Raw genomic sequence first — 22,105 nt, forward strand, 5'->3', positions numbered from 1 at the left:
TCTATTCAGACCAATCATAACCCAAGGTAGCCAGAGCTAAGGGAATCATTTATCTGACAAATTTTTGCTTCCCCCTGACCCCAGTTGTGGTATAACCACAAAGAAATCAACACTTCCTCAAACTGTATTCATTATTCATATTGGACAGTTTTTTGTTTGATTTCATTTTTTTAATCGATGACTTGATCAAAGAGTGGATTCAATACTATTAGTTTAGTCGGTCAGACTAAACTGTGGTGTTTCTGTTCTTTGATCGAAGAATGCATGAGTACTTCTGACACAAATACTCATGAGTATGAATTTAAAACCAATTTCCTTAAATATTCTAACATGATCTTTGAAATTTACTTTTTGTAAAACTCTGTCTCCTTAAATACTTGTGAAAGAACACAAAACCATGACAAACACGTTCGAGAAAACATTAGTGGAAATATTTTTGCAGTAACACACCACCTGTTTTTCAAGGATTTACATATGCATATCAATAACATCATTATAATGCTAAAGTTTATGGACAAGTTTTCTTGAATTTCACTTAATATAAATATTAGCCAATAATTCATCTGTTTGGAAGAGAATTAAATTTAGTTTTCTGGTTCTTTTACAGAAGGTTTAAGAACACTGGGGTAGTGAGAATGTTAACTGTCTAATGAGTTCTAATATGTTAAACAATTATCTTTATTACTTCCTTACTTTAGTCATGTCCCGATCCATCTTCACTACTTTCTCCATGTTAGCTCCAGTGCCAAGTCGGAATGGTCGACCTTCTGAACTACTACAAATGTAAGAATAAAACCTATTAAATGTGGCTTTACTATGTAAAATTAGTGAACTAGCTATCCTTTTGTTCTAATGGATCTCAAAGCACTTTAAAGCCTTTATTTACATGAAGAACTCAACCAGCTCTGTAGTGAAAAGATTTCTCTCCAGTTGAGCTGCTTAATATCACAGCAGTTCTAATGAGTTGAGGATACACGATGGGAAGATTACCATTGTACTGAAACTGCAGGAGAAATGTAAGTATATAGAATGTAGTTATTCACATTGCAATTTGGCAATGCTACTGCAGTTAATTCTCCTATTTTTATAAAAAAAAGTATCATGAGTTTTTTTAGTGGCCATGAGTGCCTAAGAGTCTTGGTTTTATATTTCATCTGAAAGAGAGCACTGCTGGCAGGAACGGTTTAACAACACTGCCTGTTAGCATTATACTGAGGCAGTGGTTCAAGGCTGACTCAGAGACAGGGGTGTCATGTAATCAGGGCCGGCTCTAGGATTTTTGCCGCCCCAAGCAAAATCAATTTTGGCCGCCCCCCTTTGCCCCGTTTTTTTCTTACCCCACCCCCCCGGCCCCGCCTCAACTCCGCCTCTTCCCCAAATCCCCAGCCCTGCCTCCTCCCCCCAGGCTCTCAAGCCTGGGTGGCAGGGGGAGCAGCGGCGCGCAAATCAGCTGTTTCGCGCGCCGCGGCCGCTCGGGATCTCCCCCTCCCTCCCAGGTTTGAGAGCCTGGGAGGGAAGGCGAGCAGCAGCGCGTGAATCAACTGTTTCGCACGCCGTGGTGCGTGAGCGGCGGCAGCAGTGGAGGTGAGCTAGGGCGGCCGGGACACATTTTTAGGGGCGGCAGGGGCGGCATTCTGGCGCCGGCCATGCCGCTCCTAAAAATGTGCCGCCCCAAGCACCAGCTTGTTTTGCTGGTGCCTAGAGCCGGCCCTGCATGTAATGAACTACCAATATCACTTCTTCCAGCACCCTACTTTTATTTTGGAGGGGTCTCTTGTGAGTTTTACAGAGATCACAGTCTGAGTTGGTATGACTGAAAACTAGGTTCACTTCTGAAGTTCTAATGGAATTATTCTAATGGAGGGCCTTACTGAGAGTGATGTTTAAAATAATTTTTCTTCTGGTGATTCTACTATTTGTAATATCACCTTGTGTTGTGGATTAACAGGAGGATCTTCAAATTTTCTGACAGAGTACCATTTAAGTAGTGGGTCCTGTGTTTAATTCTTTTAAAAACACATTTGAAAGGGTTTTTCTGCTCCCCTGCTGTGGTTTCTGAGCAGATCAAAGAGCAACACTCCCCAAACAGGCTGTGACTTCTCTACCCTCTCCCTCCCTCTTTGCATATCTGCCTCTGAAGTTTCAGCTTTGTCGCTGTGGTCACTGGTTCACACACTCTTGCAGGTCCTGGGGAAGAATATGAACATTAAACTTCCCCTAGATTAGTGCACAGACAAGGTCACTATGTTAGTGAATTAGACTTGAAATGCATTTGACCATCAACAAAGTAATGAACCTGACTATACACCAGGTGCTGTCAAATACACAAAAACAAATAGGTGAAAAGAAAAGATTTCTCTTCCGCTAATATATAAGTAAAGTACAAATGGAAATTTGATTTTTGAGCTGATGGTGTCTGTGCATCAATGGGCCAAGTTTGGGGAACTGTGGTTTAACTTTCAATGTAGCTGTGTGCATTTCTATTTATGTAGCTGCACATCATCACCAAAACTCACTTTTGGATAAAAATCCCACTGTTTACAAGGAGCAACAGAAAACAGAATTTGAAGCATTTTGCTTTTGCTCAGTTATGATCATCTCCAACACAAAATCTTCCTACAGTTCTGGCACTGTCTAGAAATAAAGATGGAACTCCCCCAATTGCTTTGTTAATTCTAATCATCCATTGAGTTAAAAGTTACCTCAGTAAGGGCTGAAGGACTTCATGGGATGACTGATCTTCCCGTTTGTGAATAAAAATAGAAAGTTTACCATCCACTGCCTCACTCTCTTCTCCAGGATCTTTATCTCCTTTTATGGAATTTTTGGGGCTGGTTTTTGCCAAAGTGGTATCTGGTTCAGATGCAGTTGGAGACAGAACTGTCTGACATCCTTCAAGCAGAAAAGAAAAAGAGCAACAGTCAGATACTTTCAAGGATTGTTTTGAAGTCAGCTTCCTTAACAAACTTTCCTGGCTTTAAATGTATTGCCTTTAGATTTATATGAGCTTTCTTTCATGTGTCTGCAATAAGCACCCTATTCAGAAAATTGAACTACACTGAACGGTCAGAATGCCAGAGTTATAGAAACATGCCTACTACTAGATATTCAAACTCATCCTGCTGTTAAATTTTTGGCAAGTTAACCTTCTGAACACGAACATTTAATACCCATTTATCCTAACTGTGCCTTTTGTCAACACACGCCTCTTGCACAATAATGCATTATTTCTCAAGCTTGTGGCACACTTATTACCCATAATAAGAACAAACATTTAGACATGAGAAACGGTTAGCACCTGGCACCACATAATCTGCCAATTTTGCTAAGAGTAGTGATGCAATCTTGGAGGCTGGGTCACTGGGGTCATCCTGTTCACTGTTCAGGGAGGGCACAGAGTAACTCCATGGGGGCAGTTCAACATTTCCACAGTCTTCTACACTCATGAGAGGAAGCGCAGCACGACACAACTGGAGGATTATAAGGACGAGTTTTGGAGACGGTCGTTGGTCCAGAAGCAGTGAGAGAAGTTTGGACACACAGGCTGGCTGGCTCAGGATCGCTTTACCTATGTGACTCCTGAGAGAAAAGAGCATAGTCATCTCTCTGACTGCAAAACAGGAAAGTTAAATCGTACTCCTGTAATCAAATACAAACTATAAGATGACATCCTGCCACGGGTAAAGGGATCTTTATGGCAATACATGATTATATTATTAAAGCCCGTACTTAAAATTAAACACATAAAATGGTCCATCAGAGTTAAGTAGTAATCAATTTCAAATGCAAGATGAATGATACCCCATTATTTCTCTTTGGTGTCTGGAGCCTCTTATACAACTCCCATAAAAAATGTTTGCCTGTTTCCCATATAATCTCTCATAAAACAGCTCTTGAAGATAGTTCCATTATTTGAGATTTCATGACAGATTTTAGAGCAAAACAGTTTAAATGCTGCTATTTAGTCCCATTAACCCTCCGGCTCAAAAAATCCAAGAAAGCTTCCCTAGGCACCAAAGCTTATAAACATAAGCGCAACTGTGAAGTCTGTGATATTCCGCTCCACTAATCTCCTTTGTAACCTACAAGTACTGTATTATTTCAGTACGTACTCCACAGCCCAGAACAAATACAAAAAAGTTCTTTAGCTATGGTATTACTGCAGCTGTGTGTCACTTTTCATCAACAAAAAGACACAGTAAGATGCCCAAAACAGTATGTGAGACTGCAGTCTTCATATTCAATCTTGCAGTTGTTCCCAGTGTACAACTCCTATTGAGGTTAATAAAAACTATACCAAGGACAGAAGGGTCAGGTTTACAATGGCATTATACTGAGTGGTTTCATTCTTAATGAATAAACTATTACTCCGTTACAGCATATATCTTAAAAATATGCAGGCATGTGACACATAAGCTCATTAATGTTGTCAAACAAGTCACTTGACTCTGCCACACAGAGTATAGATTTCAATTTCAGAAAGTACTACTGGACGTCTAGACACCCTCACCTGCTATCAACAAGGGATTAATCCTAAAATTACGCTGCAGGCCACATTTCAAAGTAGCCTCAAGCTTTTGCAATGGTATTGAAAGAGGTGTCATTATCTTTACTATTTCCATTAGAGGAAATGAAGTGCTTTCCAACGCTGGACAGTAGTCCAGAAAAAAAAAAAAAAAGACTTTATTGAAGTACTTCTAGTACCTTGACAGGTCATTAAGAAGGCTAAGTACGTCTTGCAGTGCATCATTTCCAGCGGCCTGATTACCACAACATTCTGTCGCTCGTGCCAGGTGATTGGTAAGAAGGCTGGAGACTTGACGAGCCAGACCAGAATGAACAGCCTCTGTTGAACCACCTTCAAAGGTAATGCAAGAATGTACAATTGTTAAACGTATACATGATAAAAAAGCGATATATTGGAAAAACCTAGACACATTCATTTACAGTTCAGTAATTGCTTACAAAAAATCATTCTGAGTTAAAGTCAAACCTGCAATAACATCTAGTTGCTAGGTAACAAAAGGACATTCAGTCTTATGACACAGTGTAGTTGAACATATTATCCACATAAATAGAATAGTATTTAAGTGAGTAAGTTTCCCACCAAAGTAATTTTGCTAATTTCACATAAAGACACAATTTAGAGAAAACCCAGACTCCAGAAATTTCAGATGGGTATCTAAACGTACATGCTGGTTTTCTATAAATATAAGAATATGAGAGTCAACAGAACTTTTTCAAGTTCACCAACAGCCTATCAGATTAAAAAAAATACTGAAATGACAAAATTATTCCATTGGAGTCACACCAAAGAAGAATTTGAGCCATTGCATATACTGTTGATTAAACCTGACACTAAGTCACCCAAGCCCCTCTTCATTTAAACACACCACCCCTCCCACTCATTTTAAAATCCCATCTCAACACTATTTGTAAATAAATAATAATAAATAATACTACCTAGCTCTTACACAGCACTTTTCATCAATAGATCTCAAAGCACTTCATAACTTTTAATATATATAATAAAATATTTTATATTTAATAAAAATAATTATTCCTAAATGTCAGTGTCTGGTCAATGCAAGATTTTAAAAATATCTATACTGTTTCCTCTCATACACAAACTCAATGTCTAGCAGCAATTTTAAAATAGACAATATGTAATATCAACACTGCTCCTACCCTCTTCTTTTTCCCATTCAACACAGCGATTGGCTAGGACCTGGAAGGCAGCCCAAGCCATAGTAGCCACCTTCTGTTTTTTAGTCTGCTTTTCATTTGAGCTGGATTCTGTCTGGCTGCTTAAACTACAGAGCCTGTCCATAAGCTGCACCAGGCCACTGCGTACCAAGCACTTCTCTTCACTCCTGTTCGGAAGAACAAAGAATTAAGGTTGTACTGCATAACTTCTCAATCGTTTTCAACATACACAAGCTATCCCACATTTCTCAGCATATGTACTGTATCTATTTATCACATCTTTCATTGTAGCATTGGACAATTCAATGTTTCATCCATTACTTTAGCCTTAGAAGGGACAAAATGTAACAGGATATTCTCCAAGTTTGTCATCCAGCATTATCTCTGAATGTCATGGTCTTGATGCCAAGTTGTTCCTAATAGACGCTTAAGTGCTATATAAAGGGTTATTAAATCTATATGCAGTCTACAGAGCATCATTTTGAGTTATGCCACCTGCTAAAAATGGAAGACATATCAATCATCTTTATTTCATGCCTCACCATTAACAACAGTAATATTTTATATTTATATAGAACTTTATATGTTCAAAATGCTCTCATAATGTTCATTAATCCTCACAACACCCCAAGAGATAGTTGGCTAGGTACTATGCTTACTTTAGGCAAACCGAGAAAGCTGAAGTGTCTTGCCCATTGCTATAGAACAAATCAGTGGCAGAGCCAAGACCCAGGCCCTCCCAATGCTCACCCCTGTGCTTATTCCACCAGAATACACTGCCAGGAGATATTACAGGATGATTTTAAAAAACCACAACAAAGTCCATTCCACTCTACATAATAATTCTTCCCTTTGAAGCAACACGTAACTATATGGCACAACTGTATAAAAAGAATCTAACCATTCTTTTCTCTCTCCTTCTTGAAGCAAAACCTTTCCTACCTTGTATATGGTATAGTGCACAAGAGGCCAATGCTATTTGCACAAGCAATGGGGTAACGAGCACACAATGAAACCACCGAGGTCATGGTCTCTCCAAAGGCTTCTTGGACTTGTTCCACCATCCCGCCACAAGTGAGTTCTTCGATTCTGTTGGAAGTTATATATTTGAAATCATGTCTTTTTGTGCCAAGTAAAATTAAAAGCTTCCAAAACAAAGCTACAGGAAATCGCCACAATTTGAAAGAATTCATGAAAGATTTGAAGACAAAATTCTATACCCGATTTATATAAAATGTAAGAAATGCTTAATGCTACAAAATACGGCATTCTTGTTCTGCTCTCCAAAATGCATGCAAAATACTGACTTAAATCACCATTCTGGCTACACTGCCTAACTGAGAAACTGGTTCCAGACGCCCAACAAACTATTTGAATTTACTTTTACAGTTACATTAAAAAGTTTTTATAAAAGAGCCTAAATCCGATTTTGTTACCTCATGCCATAAAACCCACTAGTTCAGATCTTATCAATTCATTTTATTTGGTGTGTGTTTAGATTTAAATCACAAATATAAAAGAATCTCTTTCGTGCTTTATGTGTTCTTGCCATTAGTTGAAATGTATTATATAATTGTTAACACCTGAACATTTTACCTCCCTAGCTTTGCACACAGCCACTAGGCCGCAACAACATAATACAAACCAAATCCAAGTCTTCGCTCACTCAATTCTCCTAAGTCAGCAGTTCTCAACTAATGGGTCATTGGCCTAAAGGGGTTGAGAGGCAGCAGCAGGTATCTTGGTGGTGGGGTTACAATTCCTACTTCTTTCCCTGTCTTTAGTCATGCACTGAGATGAACTTGCTAAAAATCACTTGCAGCTAGTCCTCAAATAGCAGTATCTCATAAGACTCTGTGATACCTGTACCTTCTGACAGGTGATAGGACCTACCAATTCTTTTGAAGCACTGTGGGAAACATTAAAAGGAATTCCAAGATGCCTCACAAGAGGACTGGTCATAACAAAGTCTGAGAACTCATGCCCTGGGCATGGAAAGCCAGTTATCTCCTTAATGCTGTTGGTGTAATGCAGTACCATTCCTTGCATAAAGCACACCATCTAGGACCAAAAGTTTAATAAAGTTCTGAGGAACAACTTACCTTGGTCCTCCTTGAAGCACCATAGTCACTGGACCCACAAGATGTGTAACACCACCAACCCGAACTGCTGCTGTTAGAAGCTCTCTCATATGCACCAGTGCCTGTTTCCTTGTGTTCCCACGACGCCACCTGGTCTGAGCAGCTAACAGAAAACTGCTACTGGATACCTTATAAAGAAATGTCTCTGTTTTACTACATAAGCCTCACATCTGTACCTTTCAATTTAGATTAAAAGCTGATGTTACATTTGTGCTTGAGCATATAAGGATTTAGCATGTTTAGCATGACATACCGCTTGGTCAGGATTTGTCCCAATGAAAGCAAACAGCTGCCCTAACAAGACACTGTATGTAGGTTTATCTCTGCTATCTTCGACGGTCAAAGATTGAAGAAGAGTAAAAGAGCTACTTCTATGACTAGTAACATGGCGCCGCCTATGGGAAAACAGCACTTATTAGAGAATTTAAGAATGGGCTTATCTATGAAAAATTTTCTTCTAAAAACATGGTACATTATTAACAGAACTACAGAATATACTTTTAGGTGTTTCATACAGCAATTCAGTGGACTACCATCTGCATACCTCTGACTTGATCTAGTGAACTCCAAATCTTCATTTCCAATCATTTCTAGGTCAGAAGGTGCCGACATGCTACGAAGGAAGACAGGCTGGCGGACAGCATGAGAGATCACTTTTGTTTCAGATGCTGATTTACAAGCTGCAATGTTATAAAACAAAGTTCTGTCACTGCTGGTCTTGCAGTGTAAAGCAATTTCTAAACAAATTAGGAAACAAATTAAAACACAAACAACAACCTACACAAAACACCAAATGCATTTCCCCTAATCCCACGCAAGAATCTGAAATTCCACTTAAATGGCTCTTCTGCTGGCAACCTCATACATTTTTAAGTTTTATTTCAAGGTACCTGGTTTTATTTGGATTATGTGTTTTATTATTACTGTGTGTAGTATTTACATGTTAGGAGACTGCAGTATCATTGAGTCAGCTTTAGGTAAGGAAAATGGAAAATATGTAATTTCACTTTTATTTTACATCAGCAATTCAGAGTGTACCTAATAAGTTTTGGATGAAAAAGAACAAATAGTTTCTATAGACCCAGAAATGTTAATTAACACTGGGTCACTTCCCTTAGAAGTTGTCTTCCATCCATGTTTATCTTAACATTTCAAGACCATCTAATTAACGGGTAATTCTTAAAGTTTCTGCATTTCATTTTTACAGCCAGTTAAGGCAACCTCTGATAAAAAAGGTTATTGTAGACGGGCTACCACCTTCTTAATCCTCTCTCTTTACACCATCTAATAATAGTCTGATAATGAAATATTTACTTATAATGTGAAATTGCAGAACCTGGAATTATTTATCAATAGGAAAGGAGAGGAATCAGAGGCGATTCGATTGAGGTGTGCAAGATTATAGTAATCAGAAGACCTAATTATTTTATTTTTAAAATCAAGCTATATAAATGAGAAATTTAAAAGATTAAACAGACTATGTTTGCAATATAATTGTTATTAATGTTGCAAATTCTACTTATTGGTTTTGAAATTAGTTAACACTATTCACAGAGTTATGCTGGTAACATGGTGACACTGGTAGGCAAATAGTAAACAGAGCCCTAAAAACAAATTCACTGCTTGTTAAATGGAAAAGGACATATAGGTAGAGAAATGTGATCTTAAGGGGCATTACAGATGATTAATTACAGGTGTCATTTATATTCATAGCAAATAATACTAGCAAACATTCAGGTCTAATAATCAGATGCACTGTAAATTGGTACCTGGTGTCTCAGCAGGGGTACCGGATATACTTCTTGTGATACCAGCTTGTGCTGCAATAGTAACATGCAACAGTAGCTCTGCTCTATTCATCAAGCTCTTTACTAATGTTTTTGTTTTAGCCAAGGGATGTGAGGGCTTCTGAATCAGAGAATTGACTTCTTGAAAAAATTTCTCCCTAAAATGGTGAACGAAAAAACAGTGTAAACTTAGTTGTTCTTTATGCCTCCTGATATAACATATCTTAACTGGTAACATTTTAAAGATGTCCCTCTTGTAATCTCTTTAATTACTGTTTTTGAGTTAAGAAATGTATTCAAATAGAAAACAGAATAATCCTATTGTTTTTTTTTTCTCCCTCCCCGTTACATAACATCCATAAACAGTTAACTGTATTTATGTCTCCAGCATTTCAAATTTTGATGAACTTTGATCTTCCCAAAGCAGCAATTTGAAGAGGCCTTTCAATTCTATTTTCAAAACAACAATCTAATCAAGGCTTCTGTTTGGTAGGTAAAAATCACCGAGAAGTTTCATACAAGACTTAGGTCTTGATTTGGAAAGACGTTTACCACATGCATAACTTTAAACCAGTGGGTAGTCTTACCTAACTCAGTAAGACTGCATGTGATTAAAGTTATGCATATACTTAAGAACCTAGGCTGAATCAGGGCCTAGAACGCTCAGCTAACAGATCCAACTACTAACCTCAATGACAGGACCATATTCTCAAGATCACTTCCATCAAAGGAAATTTCTTTCATTGAACATAGAAGTTCCAATTCTTTCATTTTGCTCTAGAGAAGAACAGGATAAAAATGTATCCGATTCAGTAGGATCATGGAATTTTTTTTTGCACGTATGCATTAAAAATGTCCATGGTTACAAACCAAGAATATTAATCACTCATATCTAATTGCCAACTTTTTAATGCAGATACAGACACTGGGAAATCATAATACATTTTTCGGAGATCTTACTCTTTTTATATTCCTAACAAAAACTACTCCAAAAAGCAATAGTGATCGACATTTATGATGAATTCCTATTGTCAGCATATACATTAGACAACTTGAAAGCATGCACTATAATTTTTTAGTACTAATAAACTTACACACTGAAAAACTTAGCAGTAAATGAAAGAAAAGAGTAATTATACTGCAGTCTACAAATGCAAAAATAAGAGAACAAACTTATCTCTATAAATGAATGGGATAAATGCAATGCTTACCTCATTGAAATGATAATCATAAAAGAATGGAACATTGTTTTCCAGCTTCCCATGTATGGCATCATCTACCTCATTCTGCCATCTCTGTTCCAATTCAGCTACACTCTAGTAAAGATACAAAAATATTGAATATACATAGGCATCCATTTATCTTAGCTTCAGTAAGAGAAAACGGGTCTTCAAGTGCATTTTGAGTTTTTTTTTTTTTTACATTTCTATGTTAGTAATATCCTTAGTAGTTAGTAATAAAAGTTATTTCTTTAGCAGTCTTACCTGCAATTGTCTTTCCATGGCATTTAGCTTCTTAAAGGTCTCTCCCATAATTTTACACAGCAAATCATATTCCTCAGCATGTTCTTCTTGATACTGGAAGTTTATTAGGGACTGGAGCGCATCAACCAAGTTCAAATGTTTAATAACACATGAAACTACCATCTCCTCCATTACATCTGGCTGAATCACTTCTCTGTTACAGATGGAAACCAAACTGATTAGCAAGGATACAACATCATTTATATTTACAGTTCACCAGCCACAGTATTCAAGAAATTTTGCTTTAGGAACTATTGAATGCACACCAAGTTGAGAATTATCTATTTCCATCTGATATTTCTGTGCTTAATATTATTGTTACAAATATCATCCTACATTTACTACTACTGAGGGATTGGAGAATATTTTTATTTAGTTTGCTTGCCTTGTGCATTTGACAGCACTTTGTGTATCAATTTCAATAATAATAAAACATAAATTAGCAAAATAGTGGTGAAGAAACAGTTACTTACTTTATACTAGGTCTAAACTGAGGCCGAGCACGTCCAGATATTTCCCTGAGTTTTATCATGATTCCTGGAGGCAACCTGATCCTAGGCAGATCAAAGTAATGTCCTACAGGAGGAACTAGGACATCAGAAGGATATGTGAATTCTCGATCCTCATCTATAGTAAGAGGCAGTGGAGAAGGACTTGGAGTGAGGGCTGGAGATATTACCCCATTGGCCTCCACCTGCCACTGGCATCTGAGAAAATAAAGATAAACAGTTACCCATTAACTTTAAGTTACCTATTAAAGAGCCTTTAGTTTCTTTCTAGCTCTTACTCTTCAGGTTGAGAAAGGCATAGTGCAACACCCTGCCTAAAAATATTGTATATATGGTTTTACTTCAGAACATGAAGAAAGTATGAGGTTCATGCTTCATAAGGGTTGGATACCACACCCATTGAAACCAATGGAAATTTTGCCACTGACGTAAACGAGAACAGGATCTGTCTTATAATGCAGAAGCCCGAAGCAGTCTTTATTGAGTCAAATTTTGACAAACCTTTTACCCCAAGTGAATTGTCACATGTCAAAGTTTGGAACAAAACATGAATCCAAAGCCTCACAGCGCAGAAAAAGTCTACCTCATGGATTATGAGTAAGGCTACATTTTAGTCACAGGTATTTTTAGTAGAAGTCATGGACAGGTCATGGATAGTAAACAAAAATTCATGGCCCATGACCTGTCCATGACTTTTACTAAAAATACCAGTGAATAAAACTTGGAGGTCAAAGATGGATCAAGGAGGCCGGGGCAAACCCATTATTCTATAGGAGAGTGGCGAGCCCAAAGTCTGCCCTGTGTCCCTAATATTCTGGGACTAACACTGCTACAATTACACTGCACACAATTACATTAAATTCAGATTAAAACCAAGATTTTTTACCTCTGTAACAGTTTAGATCTTAAGAGTTCCTGGCATGTTTCCTCGTCTTTCGTAATTTCTGGTCCATTATATAATATCCTTAGCATGGAGCAAGCTAACACAGAAAGGCCTAAAGCCAGGTCAACCAAGAATGGTAATCCTCCTGACACATCTTCTGAAGACTCCTGCAGTATTGACAGGGATAAACCACAACAATCCAATTAACTTTAAAGTGGCTCTCTAAGCAATCTACTTCAAAATATGGCATGCATATCATACAGTGCCACAATAAAACAAACTCTGGCAATTTTATTTATTTTTTACTTAACACTACAAATCAGAATGTATAAGAACTGAATTTGAATACACCTCTACCCCGATATAACGCGACCCGATAGAACACGAATTCAGATATAATGCAGTAAAGCAGTGCTCCAGGGGGGCAGGGCTGCACACTCCGGTGGATCAAAGCAAGTTCAATATAACGTGGTTTCACCTATAACGCGGTAAGATTTTTTTGGCTCCCGAAGACAGCGTTATATTGGGGTAGAGGTGTACTAAGAAATTCATGTGCTTAGAAAACTGGAAGCCATATAACCCAAAAGGACTAAATTATTTTTCTGAGGGCAGGCAATCCATCACCTCTGAAAACTCCATTTTATCTTTTCTTAGACCAGATTTTTGTCTTATCTCCTGGGCACAGTGGTATGAATTTTTCTTCATAGTACTTGATCCCAGTTTCCTGCCTCTCCTCCCAAGTCTGTCCTAGAGCCATTATTTATACCTTTGATGCCCAGCTTACTAGCAGATACTCAACCCCCCCACTCCCACTGAACTCATATCCTGCAAGCCTGGATGGATATCTAGTGGTCTCCTCCAAGTCCGCACCATTGATGCTTCATAACAGATAAGCAGAGGGGACTTAGAACTGTCATCCATTGTTCCAAAGCCTAATCATACTACAAAGTGTGCCTAACCCTATCTAGCCAATGAAGAAGTGAGAGATCTAAGGCAGTAGTTCCCTTCCACTGTAAAGTGATGGCCATCCAAACAGCTGTTCTGTTGTTTTTTTTTAACCCAAACCCCAACATTTAGGTCTGTTTCATAAATACAACCACCATTTGTTTTTTAAAATTAAAATAATGTACATAATGTAAATCAGAGAAAAATTTAAGTTCAGCTTATCTGACAACACTGGTCATATTGACAGTACCTGTGCTCGAACAGTGCAAGCAAAGCCCCACATAGCTTTGTCTGGAGTGTTGTGCTCACGGCCACTCCTCATTTCAAAGGAGAAGGTGACTGTATCCCCTTCCACCTTAAATTTTAAAGGGAGGGGAAAAAAGACACTTAAAACAATGCAAACACCTTTTTTTTTTTATAAAACTGGCTTATTTTATGGATTAATTTTAAAAAGAATGACAGTTGCTTTATTTTAAAAATTCTCTTTATTTCCAATTATGTATGCTAATTAAGCTTTTCCCCTTTTCATGCAGATATCCATTTCTGATTACACCTTGGTTAGGTTTTGCTGCTTACTGTCTATAGTGGGGCAAAGGAAAGAATGTGTCGCCATATGGCTACTATGATAGCTAACCCAGGCAGACAAATTTCCACTAAAACCTTTTCTTTATTTTTTTGAGAGCACAGGCAATAATCACCAGCTCCTTTCCTGTGGCCAAACAGACAGGCAAGCTCTTCAAGTAGAGGAAGCTAGTAAAATAACTTAAGTAAACAGCAGGGGCTGCTAACAAAACGATGTAATTTCTGACAAAATAACATTATCATTGCTAATTTGAGCCACTGGAACAGAGTATTCCCAAGACTAGAACTTCCAAGTTGAAAGTCAAAGCACTGCTGTCTAACTGAACAACCACCTCTCGCTTTCCTCTTTGACAATGTCATATGTTTTATCAAGTACACATCCAATTTTAGTATAGGACAATACTCAGGATTATGCTTCACCACAACTACATAAGGGAAGTGATCTTACATAAGTCAGAGAGAACATACTGAACACATTCTAAGTTCACCAATCTTGATAGAGCTCCTATAGGTTTTTGAGAATCTCAGACTTCTATTTCTTGTTAAATATATGTTCCCAAAAAATGCATATTAACTGATTTAAAAAAAAACCCAGACAAATGAGTAGGAGAGCAGAAATTGTTATATTTAATATTTTTAGTGGCTTGTGTGCAGTCCTAAAACTATGCCCCTATGGTCCTTGAGACTATTTGCATAGCCTCAGGGTCAGCAGGAACTTTTGCTATATATACTCATGGGGAATGGTAGTGTCCTGAAAGTCTCAGAGATTGGAAGTGCAGTTCTTTCCCGATTCCCCTACAAGATGTTGATTGTGGAATGCCATTACTGCCAAAATGAATACCATGCTCCTATAAAATATGGGCAACTGTAATGTTGTATGGGACAAGAGTTCCTTCCCCAAGGACATAAACACCATCTTAGCGAGTGCTCTCAAAGATAAGCTTACACTAAAATATTTGGGCTCCACTGCTAAAAATAAGAGTTAAAAATAATCTCTATGCAGTTTTCAAAAAGGGACTTTTCTATGTGAAATATTGTTGTTTTGTAATACTGTACCTTCACTAAGTCTTTCGGCCAACCCGTTCCTAAGACACTACGGCTGCCATATCCCAGTGTATTGCCTCCATACTCAGCAACCTTCCTACTGTTTGTGTTAGGACCAGCATAGATCACCAACTTCAAAACATAAAATACACTGTTAGACTGTAAAAGAAAAACAAAAAATCTAATAATAATACTTAGCACTTACACAGCGCTTTACAGTTTCAAAGCGCTTCACAAACATTAAGAAACAAATCCTCACAACAACCTTGTGAGGTTGATAGGCAGCCAGGTAAGTATTATTATCCCCATTTTACAGATGGGGAAACTGAGGCAGAGAGGGCTAAGTGACTTGCCCAACATCACACAGGAAGTCAGTGGCAGAATTTGGAATAGAAATCAGGAATTCAATCCTAGCTCTCAGAGTCCCATGTTCAACCCACAAGAACATGCTGCCTCTCTAAATAAAGGGCTGGATCCTGCTCCTTTTGAAGTTAATGGGAGTTAACAGTTTGCAAATGACTTCAATGGGGACATGATGAGGCCCAAAGTTTTTTTTTTTTTTTTTTTTTTTTTTTAAAGTGCTGAAAAGTTACTGGTGACAAAACCAGTAAGTCTTTCACAGGACTCAAACTACAATGTTAGATAATACACAGCAACAATTACTAAGCAGTGTAAGTGGCTCTTAGAGTACACAGAAAATAAGGGTGGTATTTCATTAGCTATATTCTTGAAATTGAAAAGACATACTCATATTAATCCATGTAAACAAGCCATTTATAATCAGAAAGTTATCCTTTCCAGTTCTGCCCAGTTTGAACAAACTGTGCTGATCTACAAAGGAGACAACTAAATTAACGTTAAAGAAATAAGGAAAACTGGATGACCAAAAAAAGGAGAATGAACTCAACATGTTTTACAATAAAGAGGAATAATCTAAGCAGTCATGAAATGGATGTCAACAGGGAATGTTGGTCTGGGTTTGTAGGGGAGGTAACCTTTCTGAGGGTTATTACATTTCTTCCATTGAATTACCATCACCACATTCCAGCACCTTAGGAGAAAAGTTCTGTACGGAACCTAATTCTTTAAGGATCTACCAACTAAGTTTCCTGTTAGACAACAGTGACATTCACTGGATGTTATGTTCCAAAAATGTCCTTTGTAAATGTTTAGCCCATACTTTTTGACCTTTTCTTAATAAAATTATAGAAATTATCCCCCACAAAAATCAGAGATGGAAAAGATCTATTAAATCATCCAGTCCAATCTCTCTGCCATTTCAGGATAGCTCCCTCATATATTTTCTAGTCTATAATGCAACCTAGTTTTACACGTGCTAAGAGATGAGACTGACATTTCCCCTGAGAAGTTATTCACAGCTGCCTACTACCCTAAATTTCTTTTCATCTCTAAATTCTAGGATTCTAGGGACAATCAGACCTTGTGGAATTACAGTATGTTAGTGCTGCTGTTAGTAAAAACCTCCCACATCATCCTCATTACTAGTAATAAGGTGCCATGGATGAGGAGAAGCAGCAAAGATGAAAATGAGAAACATTAATGAAAGACACATAATAAAGAAGTTTCTGTACTGGCCCTTGCTTACCTTATCATAATCGTACTGTGAAGAACATCTGCTATCAAATCTAAGGTATAAACAGCGAGCTCCTGGAATATGTACAGTTTCTTTAAATTTATAGTTGTCCCTGACAGGATGCACGGTTTCTACAGTTTTCCCGGCAGCCCACGGAGCTGGGATTTTCAAGCCAGTGAGAAAACCTGGCTCCTCTTTCTCTTCTAGCATTCTGAAATCACAGAAAAAGCTAAAAGGTAGTACTGACGATGTACATATATTGTTTTGCATTGTATATTCAAACACCACCATAAGATGCTTTTAAAAGCCTAAAAATTCTCTTCGGGTTACTAATGGCAAACAAAATATTTGTCTAATCACTTTAAGCAGTTGTGTGGAGGGTACAATGGCAGCTTAAATAACCTGAGCGCTTTAAATTACAAATAAAATATGTCAAGCTGTAACCAGTAAACTTGGATATGTCACAGTTTTAGAAATCTAGAAATCCCTGGAAAAATTATATCTAACAAGTAATGTATTGTACTATAAACTGGTTCCAGTCTCTGAATTTTAATACATAATCCATCTTCCCTCCTGGGATAATGCTTGATAAAAGATAAAATCACCATAAAAGAATATATACGTAACATTTCATTCAAGTCTGTGCAAGTCTGGAGTGGAAAGGAAGTGGCTGCATTTACCATATCTCAAAAAATCTGCTTTCAAAACTACCAGTGCAAATAGGAAAAGCTAAATATGACATTAAACCAAACTTGCACACGATAACTGGATTTACGTTGAGGCTATATTCTTTTCATTTGTGACCTAAGATTTAAAACCAGGACTAAAGATAAATTACATCTTGCCCTTTACTACTTAAAAATCACAATGAATTTAATATACTCTATGCTGCTATAGTGAACCACATTTTGTTATAAAGCTCTCTATGATTCTACACATTGACCTAGGGCTCAAGCATGCAGAAATCCTTTCCCAAAGCTAGAGAGAGCACACACGCATGCTATACTTCATTTAAGCTTCCCATTAGACCCATATTTCAACTCTTTATGGGAAATTATTTCTTTTCAAAAAATTAAATGCACTTTGTAAAGTCTTGTTCTGTAAAATTGCTTTGTAGATTCAGACTACTGTAATGCTGACCCCTTAAGATCCTTGTTCTATGAGTCACTTTTCAGCAATGGTCAGACCAGGAGCAACATAATTAAAAAATGAGTGTTTTCAATATAAAAGTCGTGAATATTGGGAGTAAGAGGCAATCACCTCTCATCAGGGAACAGCTTGCCCTTCTGCTCTGATGTACCACTGGGGGAACTGCCCACCTCTGAGAAAACTGGAGACTGGGTTTTAAGCAACAAGGCCGTCTGCAACAAACACAAACAACTTTAACAATACATAAACACCATGTTTCACTGTAAGAACCATGTAGGTTTCTGAAGCTTGTTAATATTACGCTGCATAGTTATTAATGCTGTAACTTAAACTGGATGGGGCACAATGGATAGCATCTGTTTCTGTTACTAGTAGTTGCCAAGCAGCAGTTCCTGAACTGTGATCCATGGAACACTTGCTGATGGTTTGTAGAGAGCTGGCTGGAAACATGCCACCAGCTCGCCTCATTGTTTCTAGTTGCTAAATCACATATTTTTTTAAAAAGCTAAAAATAAATTAAATGCTTTCCTATTATTACTTTTCCAGATAAACAACTGCTGTAGTTGCCACAGGGACATTGTGAAATTGCCCATGCGAAGGGAAGTGGGCATATGAAAATCTCTTGTAGGATATGATCCTCACCATGCAAGTTTGAGAACCCTTGAGCTAACAAATTAAGGAAAAAAATTATTTTAGTTAATGTAGCTGTGTAAACACCATCACAAATTAGAAAATTCTCCATGTGTTAATAGTTTGGAGAAATTTGCTGCTAGCTGGAACATATCAGGACTTGGTCTTTTCACCCTAGACCTTAAAATGTGTTTCCCTGTATGTGAACAACACAAGGACAGCTTTGATTCAAAACAACAACAAGTGACTAGTTCTTATTACATTTTTATCAATGTTGGTATTGTGGAAGAACCCCACCAACACCACAGCTCATTTTGGAGAACTAACCTTTCACCATTATTCCTTACTCTTGATATTTTACCCTGGTATCCTTCATGAGAACACCATCGATAAGTTAAATATTTATGTGTTTAAATTTGTTTTAAAAATATGTATATTTCAATCCACTGTAGAAAGGCCATACCTGACTGGTATAAAGTACCAGCTGTACCAGCTGAGGCATCAGTGCATCGGCCATGGTGAGGGTCTGTAAATTTGGATGCATCAGAGATGTCAGTAATACCGGAAGCAGGTGACCAAGCATAGTAGCCTTGGTAACTTGTTCCAGGCCTTTTAACCTGCAACAAGAGTCAAAAGTACACACTAACAATTCTTTTCACAGACCCACTACTATTTTTATTTAAAGAAAAGAGTTTAATACCAAATCAGATTGCGTAAGTAAATGATTCAAAGTGCAGCAGTAAACTTTTATGGGCAAGTGTATTGAGAAAAATCTGTCTATTTTATTGTCTACTGAACACTCCAGAATCTCATAACATATATGATAAGGTTCACAATCTTTTCTGTTAAGCAATGACAGTCCTAGAAGACTGTTTGCTGAATGATAATTAAATTCTTAATTTACTGTATTGCCCAGAGTCTCTGGTTGGGATCAAGGCCCCCAATGTGCTATGCATTGTACCAACACAAAGGTAGACACAGGACCCAGTCCACAACTCCTTACAATATAAAAGTGCTGTAAGGCATCTGAGTCTCCAAGACTACGTATGAGGAAAAAAACCCACAAAAAATCCAAATCTGTATGTATGACAATAAGAGAGCAGTCCAAAAAAAAGGGACGTATTCCAAAAACACAATACAGACCCTATGGGTGCAAACAGAATATGCAGCTCAAAGCCTAGAGTCTGAAACAGGATTTTTTTCTAGAAAAGCCTTCCTTCATTCTGGATATTTTCAGTTACTTATTTTTAGGCCTAACTCTTCTTTTTTCAACATGGAGACATTTTCAAAACCCTCAATAAGATTTTGGGAGTTTTTTGTTTTCCAGTCCCAGGTTTCACTTCCTGCCTGAAGGAAGAGGGCAGAGGGAGCTGCTTGGATGATATATGAAGGGTATTAGAGTAGCACCAAGGAATGTGACTGATACAAATGCTGCTGCCAAGGAGATCTTCAGGAGATAAAGACCCTAAACTACAGAATTTCTAGCAGGATGGATTCCAAAAGGATGTTGGCAATTAAGGTTGTTTCCAATTATTATAATGTTTATAGTACTTAGCCAAGTAATTGGACTAACTATAGAGCTAAAGAGGCTTACGATTTTCGAGTGTCTCTGCTGATCTGTATATTATGTTAATACGACTGAAATCAATTTACGGAAAGCCCGATTCAAAGCTCTCCAAAGGAAGACTGCCTTAGGGATGCCAGAGGATAATTCATATTAAGAAATAGCTCCAAGCCCTTCAATAATTTGATCATTAAATTAAAAACAAAAATAAAGGGAGGTAAGAATTCTGATAGTATTAGCTTCCCTTTACTAAGCAAGCTGGTTCACACAATGGGCAGCAGCTCATATATTTCAGGCTAAATGTATGAATTCAGGTTGTCTTACCTCTGCTCTCTGTCAGAAATGTCACTGTTTATAAGAGCTGTAGTGACCTGTTGCAGCATTTCTAAAACTTCATCACATCCAGTCAGGATTTGTGTAGCAAGAGCCAAAATACTGGTCTTTAGCTCCTAGGTACAAAATGTTATACAATAATACTTAAATTCCTAGAGAATAAACAACTGACAACTGAACAAAATGATGGGTTTCCAAATTAAATGATGATAATGTGACCTGGCAAGTCTATGGTAGTGGATTCATCCAAGACTTAAATTTGATTTGTAATGCTAAGCCCTAAAGTGCTGGGAGAAACTAGGTGCATTTTACAGGATGCACTCGCAGTTTCTAGGGAGGGAAGGAATCCTCAATCCAGCACAGGAAAGTAGCCAGCCAGAGTACTGCAGTGGTGATAGAATGTCCTAGAAGGTATGAGGATAACTGTAGAGAGAAACTGAACAATGAGAACATGGATGAATAGTGAAAAAGACAGACAATAGTACGGAAACATTTAGAAGTTACTCAATAAGCTTAAACATAAATGGCATTAGATAACAAGCATACAAATGCCTATAAAAAGCAACAGACAGAAACAGCCCAATGACATTAGCAATACAATTAGTAAGATTATGAGATAAGTTACAAAAACAACCTGAGCTTTGGGACAAAACTGAATTATCTACTGATAACACTACTCCAGCAGCAGTGTAAATGTAGTCACAATTTAGTAAACCTCAAATCAATGAAACAACCATAATCCCCCAACTTCACCTTTCCCCCAGCTCCCTGTGGGACAGGGAGAAAAGATGGGCCTTGCAGCAAGCTCTGAAGATTAGCAAAGTCATGCTAATAGAGACCAGGGGAAACACCGTTCCATTTTTAGTTAAAAAACAGCAAAAATTTTATGAGTGAAGTCAATAGTTACAGGAGGCCAAAACATCTTCTGAAAGCAGTAAGTTTATATATAAAAATCTCTAGAGTTAATGTTTTCTAAAATTGTATTCCAAAGCTAGTCTAAATATGACATTAAAAAAATACATGAAGTCCAGAAGACACTTTACATTCTTTAACAGCCAAGAATGAAACACCTTCACACAAAATTTTAGAAGGAAAGTGCTGGCAGACTCTAACAATATAGTGTCAAATGAATCTATACAAAGAACAATCACAGATTCTAGCTGAAGTATGGGACAGTATTGACTTCCACTATATAACTTCTTCAACACAACAAAAACTGACAACACACACAGATTCTACCAGTAAGTTGCACTCCTGAAACATAAGACCTGTCAGAAGAACACTGGCTGTAGAAAGCAGTACTAGAATAAAACTCGGTGTTTACCTGTACCTTCAATGTCTCTCCCTGCAAGGAGCTGTCACTGTCATCATTTTCATCAGGTTTAATCAAAATAGTATTACTCAGAAGGTGGTTCTGTACAGCCATCAGATACCGCAAGCATGAAGATGCAGCCTTTAATATAAATAAGCACATTTTACATTATCTGAACTCTTTAAATCAGACTTGGCACAGGCAATCCTTGTGCTTTTTTAAAGTATGAAAAAGGAAACAAGTAGGGGGAAAAAGTACAAGAAAGATACAAAATTACTGCTAATGAACAAATTATTGTCGCTGAGTTACATGGTTCTTGTTAAATCAGCAGAATCTCACCAATTCATACTGAAGGCTGGGAGACCAAAATAGTTAGTGAACTAATAAGTAGATGGAACATTTA

The 22,105-nt window shown here is 37.6% G+C and overlaps 1 protein-coding gene across 7 annotated transcripts in view; it reads right to left on the reverse strand.

Annotated features, from left to right (window-relative positions):
* HECTD4 (HECT domain E3 ubiquitin protein ligase 4) overlaps nt 1-22,105 on the reverse strand; it is a 109,532-nt gene that overhangs the window by 38,343 nt on the left and 49,084 nt on the right. For 5 of the 7 annotated variants that reach the window (XM_065568795.1, XM_065568793.1, XM_042852441.2 and 2 more), the window contains 22 exons: nt 21,715-21,843; nt 20,382-20,506; nt 18,957-19,110; nt 17,975-18,075; nt 16,727-16,925; nt 15,133-15,252; nt 13,745-13,849; nt 12,553-12,716; nt 11,631-11,864; nt 11,119-11,311; nt 10,846-10,950; nt 10,323-10,411; nt 9,617-9,792; nt 8,392-8,527; nt 8,101-8,242; nt 7,809-7,975; nt 6,649-6,795; nt 5,689-5,873; nt 4,705-4,858; nt 3,299-3,579; nt 2,703-2,892; nt 694-775 (listed from right to left, as the gene is read on the reverse strand). In XM_065568795.1, the coding sequence (XP_065424867.1) occupies nt 694-775; nt 2,703-2,892; nt 3,299-3,579; nt 4,705-4,858; nt 5,689-5,873; nt 6,649-6,795; nt 7,809-7,975; nt 8,101-8,242; nt 8,392-8,527; nt 9,617-9,792; nt 10,323-10,411; nt 10,846-10,950; nt 11,119-11,311; nt 11,631-11,864; nt 12,553-12,716; nt 13,745-13,849; nt 15,133-15,252; nt 16,727-16,925; nt 17,975-18,075; nt 18,957-19,110; nt 20,382-20,506; nt 21,715-21,843 (3,378 nt within the window). The remainder of the gene's footprint in view (nt 1-693; nt 776-2,702; nt 2,893-3,298; nt 3,580-4,704; nt 4,859-5,688; nt 5,874-6,648; nt 6,796-7,808; nt 7,976-8,100; nt 8,243-8,391; nt 8,528-9,616; nt 9,793-10,322; nt 10,412-10,845; nt 10,951-11,118; nt 11,312-11,630; nt 11,865-12,552; nt 12,717-13,744; nt 13,850-15,132; nt 15,253-16,726; nt 16,926-17,974; nt 18,076-18,956; nt 19,111-20,381; nt 20,507-21,714; nt 21,844-22,105) is intronic. The other 2 variants (XM_065568796.1, XM_065568794.1) reach the window with 1 other exon arrangement.

The sequence above is a fragment of the Chrysemys picta genome, chromosome 15, assembly GCF_011386835.1.
Source record: "Chrysemys picta bellii isolate R12L10 chromosome 15, ASM1138683v2, whole genome shotgun sequence".
NCBI classification, from domain to species: Eukaryota; Metazoa; Chordata; order Testudines; family Emydidae; genus Chrysemys; species Chrysemys picta.